Genomic DNA, 11,129 nt, shown 5'->3' with positions numbered 1-11,129 from the left:
CGCTAAGATCTTTGCTACTACTCTTCATCCTCCACTTGGTGGCGTACCTGCACATCTTACGTACGTCTGCCTTACTCTGCTTTTGCCCTTTCCCCCACCCCACCCAGCCCTCCTGCTGGGCTGGGACTCAACCTTTTAGCTCCTCCCAGCTCCGCCTACCTGCCCTTTTTGCCTCATGTTTGGAGCTCGCTGGCTCTGCCTCCCTCGAAGGTTTCTCCGGGTCCTCCTTACTTAAAGCTCAAAACGGCGCAGGACATAGGACAATGTTCACAGTTCTATGGACTTTCTGCAATAGAGACTTAGAGTGCAAGACCGAGAAACTATGGCCAACAACAATCTGAACCGCCCGCTCAACACTAATGTGGCTGATTCTTCCAACTCCAGCTCAACACCTGGCACTGCTCCACCACCATCTTCCAGCGACCCCCAAGTGCTCGGCCACCAGGCTCCCAGTTCCAGTGCCTCCAGCCTCACCGAGGACTGCTCGTCCAGTTTTGCGAGAGACCTGAACAGCTACAATAATGGTCAGTCGGGGGCAACTGGTGCGGTGTCCTGGGAAGCTCCCCATGAGCCCTCAGAGGCTAACGCGGTGTCGCAGATCCACCCGCGGAATGGCGAACATAGCCTGCAGCAGAAGCCTAAGCCACAGAAGGTGAGCGGCTCGAGCTCCCTGGCCACTTCTGAGCGCTATAAGACTGAGCTATGTCGGCCCTTTGAGGAAAGCGGCATTTGCAAGTATGGCCACAAGTGCCAGTTCGCGCATGGCTACCGCGAACTGCGTACCCTGTCAAGGCACCCCAAGTACAAGACGGAGCCTTGCCGCACCTTCCACAGCGTTGGCTTTTGCCCCTATGGCACTCGCTGTCACTTCATTCACAACCAGCCCGAGCAGCAACCTGTGCTTTCCGAGAGCACCTTGGAGGAGCCCAGCTCCTTCAATGGCTCCAATGTGCTGCATTTGGGCGTTAACGGGGAGCAGCAGCCCGGACTGCAGAGTGACAGCCCTTCGGGCTTCCTGTCGGTCAACAGTCAAGCCCTCCAGGCACCTCTGCAGCTCAACCAGCAGGCGTTGAGCTCAGGCGGGGTTATGCCCTCATCACACCCTGCAGCCGCCAACCTCCGGATGATGTGCTGCAGAACATCATCCTCTACCACAGCCCACGACGCTGACAAAGACCCCGACAAAGATGCTGACAAAGACCCGAGCAACAACTCAGCCAACGATGCCCTCGCCTTCCCCCAGGAGCCAGGTGACTTCTCTCCTGTGGCATTCCAGAACCCTAACACTGCTACCACGACTCCCACTGCCTTCTACAACAACCAGCAGCAGATGGGCCTGGCAGCTTCCGCGCAGTTCCAGATGCCCCTTGCCAGGCCTCTGCCTTCAGCCACCATCTTTGGCCAGGCCAGTGTTGGTCCTGCCCTTACTCCTGGTGCTGCCATGGCTCCTGGAGCTGCCCTTGCTCCTGCGGCAGCCCTCACTCCTGCGGCAGCCCTTGCTCCTGGGGCGGCCATGGCTCTTGGAGCTGCCATGGCTACTGGGGCTGCCATGGCTACTGGAGCTGCCCTCACTCCTGGGGCAGCCCTCGCTCTTGGAGCTGCCATGGCTGCTGGGGCGGCCCTTGCTCCTGGAGCTGCCATGGCTCCTGGGGCTGCCATGGCTACTGGAGCGGCCCTCGCTTTTGGGGCTGCCATGGCTACTGGGACTACCCTCACTCCTGGGGCTGCCATGGCTCTTGGTGCTGCCATGGCTACTGGAGCTGCCCTCGCTCCTGGGGCAGCAGTGGCTCCTAGGGCGGCCCTTGCTCCTAGGGCTGCATTTGCTCCTGGGGCGGCGGCCCTCGCTCCTAGGGCTGCCCTCCCTCCTGGAGCGGCCCTCACTCCTGGGGCTGCACTTGCTCCTGGGGCGGCCCTCGCTCCTAGGGCTGCCCTCCCTCCTGGGGCTACCCTCCGTCCTGGGGCGGCCCTCATTCCTAGGGCGGCCCTTGCTCCTGGGGCTGCCCTCGCCCCTGGAGCGGCCCTCACTCCTGGGGCTGCACTTGCTCCTGGGGCGACCCTTGCTCCTAGGGCAGCTCTCGCTCCTGGGGCTGCCCTTGCTCCCAGAATTACCATCACTTCCAGGGCTGCCATCACTCCGGGAGTTGCTATTGCTCCAGGAGTTGCCACAGCCTCTACCGGCATATTGGCTCCAGGTGCTGCAACTGCCACTGTGGGCAATACATCCTCGACTACTATCACTGCTGCCACCGCTGCAGAGGGTGCCGCACCACACTTCACCTTCCAACTGCCAGATGTCGAGTCGGAGTCTGAGTCTGAGTCGCTAGAGTTCGACGTGGTCACCAGCACCCTGGATTCCCTGTTGGTCAGTGATGACGAAGATGAAGACGACTTTCTGAGGCGTTCCTCGAGCTCCAGCAGCCTCAATGAATCCGAATTCGACAACACCAACTCCAGCCGCCGTCTGCCCATCTTCAGCCGCTTCTCAGACTCTGAAAAATGAAGCAAAAAGATGCCAGTGGTAAGGAAGAGGTGGTGTTAGGGTGTTGGGGGAAATCTCTTGCTGTTTCTCCCCTGTTGAAAGCACTGGGCGTGGGGGTAGGGTGGGGTGGGGTGACAAAGCCATAGGACAATTTGAGGGTCTCTCTGAAAGCTTGGACTCAAAGGTTACGGGGGACCCCATTCCCGTTTTGGTTTTCTTGTCTTGGTTATTGTTTTCATTGTTATTATGTAGTTTAATTCTTGTTGAAAGGAAAAGGCAAAGAACTTTTTTGTGTTAAGCAATGTGTGGTTCTGAAGAAGATAAAAACAGCAACAAAAAACCCACACGTTTTTGTGAGACACAATAAAAAAAATAGGCCTAGCAGCATATTTTTCCTTGATAACCTTAGTTCCATCTCTGATGTGGGAATTCTTACCTTGAATGGCTTAGAATTGTCTTTGACCAGTGTCAGCCAAGCAAGCGCCCCCTCCCTTGCTATACTTTTAGAATTCAACATTTTGCCAAGAGTATGCCTTGATAAGAACCCTTGGCTCCTCCATAGTCTGTGGTTGTTTCTGTCTGTTTTTAAAAACAAAATTAGAAGTGACTTGGGGGTCAAGAGAAGCTTGCCTTCCAAAGTTTGGTACTGGTTTCATCACCACCAGTTTGTGGATGATTAGCATAGAGCCATTTCATGGGCTCTCTGGAAGCCTCCAGAAGAGATTAGCTTAAGTTGTTGGAGGAAAAACTGCTTAAGTTTTAAGGGTTTTAGGTAGATTTGCACTGCTGTGCCTTAAGTCAATATAAAGAAAACCATTTATTTATGACCTTGTGAAGAATATATGCTGAAAGTTCTGTTTGCACTGTGACCATCTAGCTAATGAAAAAACAATAGATACATTCCTTTTTCTTTCTTTTTTTTGAAATCAAAACTTTTATTTTATGACTGAATGAAATCCTCACGATGAACTGGATGCTGCAACAGCTGCCCTCTTGGGTCTAGGTGTTGTTCCTTCATGAAATCCATGTCTGAATCTGCGATAGACAATCCTTACATGCCTCATCAGACCAGTCCCGGTAGTGTTTCATCTCTTAGCCTTGCCACTCCACTTATACTTTCTCTTGTGTTTGACAGGTTAGCCACATTTGCCACAGGTCAACTTCTGAAGGTGGTAGGCCTTGGAGCTACAGCGGCGGCACAGCATATATGTCTTATTGTGATGCTTTCCAAAGGATGAAGTTCCTTTCATCATCTTGCTTCTACCAGCGAGGCCAAAGAGCTAGATACGTTCCTATATTATGTTTGCTATTATTAATGGATGGGATATAAAGATGTTCTTTCCATGGTTCTATACATTTATGTGCATATATATCTTTCAATAAAATGTAGTCTATTAAATGTCTCCTTTTGCAGTTTCATATATGTACAATGGCTCTGGTTATTCTCCCCCCCCCCAACCCTCCCTTATCTTCCTCCCAATATTGTCAGTACTGTAAGGCAGGGTGGCCCCATTGTAGTTGATATAGGACATAGCCAGACGCCAAATTCCTCCCGTACAAGTACCTCTACACACAGGTCCCTTTCCCATGTTCAGGTGTTTTTGTTTTGTTTTGTGATACAGAGAGCCTAACCAGGCCTATCTCTGTGGATACATGTCTGATGATATTGAACCCCCCTCCCTTCGACTCCTTCACTAGCTAATAATAATAATAATAATAATAATAATAATAATAATAATAATAATATAGCTCAAAGGCGTAGGATTCCTCCCACAAACCACCTCCATCCATTAAAATTTCAAAATAACACTATTTTTTAAAGAAAATTATTTATTCGTCATGTGAGAATGTGTGGAGGCCAGAAGGCCACAAACACTATTTGTGGGAATGTTATTTCTTTCTACCTCTTGGATCTTGGGGATTGAAGTCTGGTCATCAGCCTTGCCAGCAGGTACCTTTACTCAGTGTTAAATGAAGACAGTAACTATTTCTGCTCCATAAGATTCCTGTGACTACGGTTTTAGGTCTGGGTGACTTGTTCAAATAGAAATGCAAAAGTTTATGGGCTAAAGAGATGGCTCCTCAGTTAAGAACACTGGTTGCAGCCGGGCAGTGGTAGTGCACGGCTTTAATCCCAGCACTTGGGAGGCAGAAGCAGGTGGATTTCTGAGTTCGAGGCTAGCCTGGTCTACAGATTGAGTTCCAGGACAGCCAGGGCTACACAGAGAAACCCTGTCTCAAAAAAACAAAACAAAACAACAACAAAAAAACCCCACACTGGTTGCTCTTTCCTAGCACCCTAATTAAAATCTCCACACTCACACAGTGGCTCCCACAGGTCTGTAACTGTAGCTCTAGAAGATCAGATGCCCTCTTCTGCCCTCCGCTAGCATCAAGCACATGGGTTGTATAGATAAACACTCGGACAAAACAACCATACATATAAAATACTTTTTTAGTGCTAATGTTATGGTCAATGCTGGCACCATCATCATCAATATTATTTTGATGGGAGGGTACAGGGTCTCCCTGTGTAACCTTGACTGATTTGGAACTCACTATTTAAATCAGGCTGGGCTTAAACTTCTAAAGATCCACCTACCCCTTTGTTTGTTTTCACATTTTGGGGGGTTTTTGATGCAGAGGGCTCAGGATGATCTTGGCACCACGGGCACTGGCACTGTTAGGTCATACTAATGAATTATGAAGACTCTTTTTGTTGACCCGTAGAATCCAATGTTCTGTTTCTCATCCTTGACCCATATTATTCACTGTCTGCTTATTATTCAAGCCACTACATTCTACTCCTTGGCCCACATAAGCTGGTAGCTACATGATAATGCAAAGTATATTTAGTCTAAGTTCAAAACTTCACACAGTTTATCATCTCAATACCATTTAAAAATTCAAAGTCTCTCTGTCGGAATTCTTTTTTAATTTTAATTTTAATTTTTACTTATTTTATTTACATCCCACTCACTGACCCTCTCCTAGACACCTCCTCCCACAGCCCTTCCCCTTCACCTCCCCTTATCCTCTGAGCAGGTGGGGGCCCCCTGGGTATCCCCTTACCCAGACACATAAAGTCTCTGCAAGGTTAGGTACTTCCTCTTCCACTGAGACCAAACGAGGCAGTCCAGCTAGAAGAATATATCCCACAGACATTTGAATGTTTTAAATACCATCAGAGAGTTAATCAGATGTATCAAATTTGTAAATGGTGAATCAAAGTCATGAGCTGATAAATCAGCCTTGGATCTTTTATATTAGTTTCTAAAATATTTTATATTTATATCTTTTGTATTTGGTCTGAAATATTTGTTTCTCATTGAGACTAAAATTTCCTTAAATTATAACTATTTTTGAAATATTTGATGTGGTCTACTATGACAAAATAAGAATAAGTAGTGATAAAACAAAAAAATATATAATAAAAGAGAACATTTTGTCATCTCAAAATAAAAAAGTTCAAAGTCTCTTCTGAGATTCGTGTCAGTCCCTATAAAAGATACAACAGCACAGGATACACATTACAATTCCAAAAAGGAGGAAAGGGAGCCCAGTGAGGACATACTGGACCAAAGCAAAGCAGCTGGGCAAACTCCAAACTCTGCATCTCCATGTCTGTTGCCAAAGTACTCTTCCGTTCTCCAACTCCCTTCAGCTTTGTTGACTGCAGCACACTTTTTTCTCTTGAGCTGTTTCTACATCCTGATAGCATCTCTCCTCAGCAGCTATCCCACAGCTCTGGCATCTCCAATATCTTGGGGTCTCCAAGGCAATCCAGGCTTCAGCTTCACAGCTTTATGCAAAGGCCTCTCTGGCCCTCCATTCAGGTTCATCCCTGACACATGTCTGACTTCAGTGGCTTTCCTTAGCCCAGGAAGGGACAGTTCATTACTCCTTTCTTCTATCCTTGATTCTAAAGCCAGAAGTATAAGTTGTGAAGTTCTGCTGCTTCCTGGGGATGGAACTTGGCCGTCTTGTTCAATTACATTTGCATCAACTTTCTGTTGTTGATGGTTTCCTTCACTGTTTAAGCTTTTCTTTAATTACCTTTTGCAAGGTGGAAGCTTAGCTGGGTAACATCTTGCCCTGAAGTCATCACTCCCTTTATTCCATTTAGCCTCAGGCTCTTCTTCAAACTTATTTCCTCAAGACCTGAACTTTCTGTCTTCTATATTACATTTCCTGGTTCTCCTTTTCTCCTCAAACTGTACGTTTTGTCTTTGTCCGTGCCCAGATTGCTCCTTTTCATTATAGATCTGTGTAAAAGTGACCACTAATAATCATGTGACATAGTCAATACTAAGATTTTCATTGCCATTAATCTAAAACTCTTGAATTTAGCCCAAGGCAGATTTTTTAGGACCCAGTCAGAAAGTGGCCACATTCTTTGCAAAAAATATCACAAGAATGGTCTCTAGGCCACTTACTAATATTCTTCTGCTCTGAAACTTCTTGAGCTGGGCCCATGTAGTTCAAATCACTCTCAGTACTGTCTTCCATGTTCCTACTAGGATGGTCCATTAAGCTCAGTTTAAAGTTTCCAACTACTTTTCTAGTCAAAAGTTACAAAATCTTCCATATTACTCCAACAAACTGCATAGTCAGGCCTATCACAGCAATACTCTGCTCCCTGGTACAAATTTCTGTCTTAGTCACTGTTGTGTTGCTGTGAAGAGACACCATGACCAAGGCACCTCTTATAAAAGAAAGCATTCACTTGGAGATGGCTTACAGTTTTAGAGGCTTAGTCCATTATCATCATTGCAGGAAACATAGCAGTACCCAGGCAGACATGGTGCTGGAGAAGTAGCTGAGAGTTCTATATTGTAATTCACAAACAGCTGCGAGAGAGCTGAATCTGGCATGGGCTTCTGAAACCCCAAAGCCCATCTCAATGACACACTTCTGCTACCAAGTCTATACCCACTCCAACAAAGCCACACCTCCTAATTATTTTAATTCTTTCAAATAGCGCCATTCCACAAAGACTAAGCGTTCAATAAGGAGCCTATAAGGGCCATTCTTACTCAAACCAACACAGCTCCTAGAAATGCTTCCAAATGGCAAGTGGTGGCCAATAAGGCAATCTAAGCATGCTTCGAGGCCCTAGGAATACAGTGTTGCGAAGGAAAACAAAAAAGAATTTGTTGGCCATATATGGAGAACGAACATTTGGGAGTGAGGAATGAAGTATTCTCATATATCCATAAATGTTTCTCAAGTGTAACTTCCTGGGCAGCAGAAGCAGCACTACCCAAAACAGCTTAGAAAACAATTTTGAGATTTGACAGAAAATGAAAAGTACTTGGTTTCTTGGCCCAGCCCAGTGTGGTACTTTTGTCTCCGTAGTGTCGCATTCAGCCAAATAATTTAATTATATCATCTTAAAATTTTCTTTGCTTACTTCTGTGTTTGTGCACATGTGTAGATATGTCATGGCCTCATTGTGAAAGCCAGAGGACAACTTGTGGGAGTCAATTCTTCTCTTCCACTATGTATGTCCTGTGGCAAAAACGCAGATGATCATGCATGCAGAGCAGCACTTTTACCAGTTGAGCCATTTCACCAGACATTGTTTATCTCTTTTATGCAAGAATTAAAGATAATTTGAGAGCTAGAACAACCTTAATAATGAGACAGGAGCCAGGGACTCTGGAACAGAAACCAGAGATTCTGTAGTCTGCCACAGATAGCATAGACTCCAGAGATCAGGGCATAGCTGCTCATGCCCTACTATGCTAAAACTGCCACAACTATTTCTACAGAAACCTGCAAGATTCCTATGAGTGTGACTTCACACCTTTTACCAGGAAGACCAGAGACTATAGTAGCTTCTCACCCCCAAGCCACTGCGAATTCATTAGGGCCTGGTTGCTGGCTGGCTCTATATGCTGCAGGTAGCACGTCATTCCCCTGGGTCCCCCAGGGTCTCAGCAACCAACTGTCTATAAAAGCTGCAGAGATATTCATGTCATTCTTCTCCATGATGGCACTCTTCTGCTGCCCAATATTTGCCAGTCACTAAGGTGGAGTTGGGTATAGAAGACCCTAAGGAGATGAGGCTCTGCTTGTGATGGCTAACATTCTTGTATAGTCTCATTCATATTCTTTTGGTTCAACTGTTGGCTCAAGTGTCTGTTCAAGGGCCTTAGCCTTGAGCTCCACAAGAAGTAGAATGTAAGAGATATTGTCAGTGGTGGCATCTGGTAACATGAGGAGAAAAGATGTTTTGAGACATATACTAGGTTCTCTACCTGTACCACCTGCCCTGCTTGGCCCAAGAGAATATAGCATATGACTCAGTTTCTTCTTTCTGTCCTTGCAATCCAGGGATGCTTATAATGCACACTCAGCTGGCCAAATGACCATCACAGAAACTCTATTCATGTTCATCTCTTTTCCACTGGGTTAGAGAAGGAAACAAAGGAGGGATACTACTGGAGTGTCTCTTTTACCAGGACTTTTCAACATTGACCCCACACAAACAAAATTCCTATCCCCACTTGAAGCATGGCAATTTTGGCTATTCTAGCTAGATAGATTGCTTTAGGAATTTCTGTCTCAGCCTCCTGAGTCCTGAGAGATAAGACCATCAAGCCCACATGACTTTTACATGCGGACTAAGCATCACCAACAGAATACAAGAGATAGAAGAGAGAATCTCAGGTGCAGAAGATACCATTAAAAACATTGACACAACAGTCAAAGAAAATAAAAAAGCAAAAAAAGCTCCTAACCCAAAACATCCAGGAAATCCAGGACACAATGAGAAGACAAAACCTACGGATAATAGGTATAGAAGAGAGAGAAGATTCCCAAGTCAAAGGGCCAGCAAATATCTTCAACAAAATTATAGAAGAAAACTCCCCTAACCTAAAAAAAAAAAAGAGATGCCCATGAACAAGAAGCCTACAGAACTCCAAATAGACTGGACCAAAAAGAAATTCGTCCCTACATATAATAATCAAAACACCAAATTCACTAAACAAAGAAAGAATATTAAAAGCAGTAAGGGGAAAAAGGTCAAGTAACATATAAGGGCAGATCTATCAGAATTACTCCAGAATTTTCACCAGAGACTATGAAAGCCAGAAGATACAGGGCAGATGTCATACAGACCCTAAGAGAACACAAATGTCATCCTAGGCTACTATACCCAGCCAAACTTTCAATTACCATATACAGAGAAACCAAGATATCCCATGACAAAACCAAATTTACACAATATCTTTCTACAAATCCAGCCCTTCAAAGAATAATAGATGGAAAACTCCAACACAATGAGGGAAACTATACCCTAGAAAAAACAAGGAAGAGAGACCCTGATAGTGAAGTACAAAGAGGAAAGAACGAATTAATCAGGACACATAGTACATACTATGTTAGTGGAAGACATATATGCAAGGGCAAAAATAGAACAATATGCTAAGAATTCCTTCAAGTATGGAGTACCATAGAAGCTACATAAGGTGAACAAGAATGAAGGGATCTTCTAGACATTACAAGTTCTTACTAGATGTGGAGAAGTCAGACAGCTAGTTTCCATAGAACACAGCTGTAAGGAGGTTGGGCCTATTCTGATGGCAATGGTGAACACAGACTGGACAACAAATAGATATGCATTTATTATATTTGGCAAATTAAATAGTAATGTTAGCTATCTTCCTGATGACGTTTTTGATCCTCTGGTTTTCATTGACATCTAGAATTGTCCACTTGTTTCCTTTATCTCTATACAGGGAAGAATGACCTCTTTTTCACTGAACAAGCTAGATACGGAGATGTTTCATGGCCTATGAATTTACCTCTTTCTGACCCATTCTTTCTCAGCTACTCAACTCAACTCTCTTGTTCCCACACTTTATTCACATCTTTGCTAAAAATGCCACCTTGTTGGTAAGGTCATCTTCTAAAGGCCTTTATGATTTATCTATCCAAAACTTTGGCAGCTGTGCCAGGCTTTGTAAACAACCTGGTTGGTAGGCAAAGTTTATAAAAAAGGTTACCTGCAGGTTCACACCTCATCTTCATTTCTTATATTTTTTTTACATGCTTTCTAAATCTTCAAGGCATGCAAAGTTGAACATCATATCAGCAATGTAATGAAAACTTTTCACAGAGGGTGGATGGGATAACAGAGCCAGTGCCAGGGTCAACATCCCATAACAAACAGTGGGATTTGTGAAGATTACATACAAGCAATATTCAGAATGGCATTCAAAGTGAATGGGAATTGGTTTGGAGAATTAGCTGGTAATGGAATATATATAAAAAAAAAAAGATAGAAATTGCCCATCATTTTTCATCAGCTATTTTGTCGAAAGTGTGATATTGAGTGTAGCAATATGGTTAGGCCAAAGTACTTTAGTTAACTCTATATGACTGCTTTTACAATTCTCATTCTCAAGGTGGTGGTGTGTGGTGTGTGTCTCACTCGTAGGACATTCTCTTGCAGGAGAGAAATGAGCAGAGTATACACTTGGGGTGACTGCCTACTCCTAAACCAAACCTAGTCCTTTCCACATGAACTATTCTACTTTATATTCAACTTCTGCCCATCTGTCACAGTGTTTTGGGGGTTACCACAGATTAATAGCCACTTGGTTCCAGTATTCACCAAAAAAAAAAAAAAACAAGTTTT

General features: G+C 44.8%; 1 protein-coding gene and 1 pseudogene across 1 annotated transcript; one reads left to right on the top strand and one right to left on the bottom strand.

The window, feature by feature from the left end:
- The first annotated feature begins 173 nt into the window (after positions 1-173).
- On the top strand, positions 174-3,882 carry Zfp36l3 (zinc finger protein 36, C3H type-like 3). Its single transcript, NM_001009549.2, has 2 exons — positions 174-2,518; positions 3,615-3,882. Exon 1 carries the CDS (start codon positions 323-325, stop codon positions 2,498-2,500), a length of 2,178 nt encoding a protein of 725 aa, NP_001009549.1. The 5' UTR covers positions 174-322; the 3' UTR covers positions 2,501-2,518; positions 3,615-3,882.
- Positions 3,439-3,789, bottom strand: Gm14593 (annotated as a pseudogene).
- Positions 3,883-11,129: the final 7,247 nt, after the last annotated feature.

Source organism: Mus musculus, chromosome X, assembly GCF_000001635.26.
Source record: "Mus musculus strain C57BL/6J chromosome X, GRCm38.p6 C57BL/6J".
Lineage (NCBI taxonomy): Eukaryota > Metazoa > Chordata > Mammalia > Rodentia > Muridae > Mus > Mus musculus.
The sequence above is the reverse complement of the archived record's forward strand: the minus strand, read 5'-3'. Positions and strand labels throughout refer to the sequence as shown.

Excerpts from the sequence above, each read along its gene's own strand:
- Zfp36l3 (NM_001009549.2), top strand. The coding sequence starts at position 323 with ATGGCCAACAACAATCTGAACCGCCCGCTCAACACTAATGTGGCTGAT.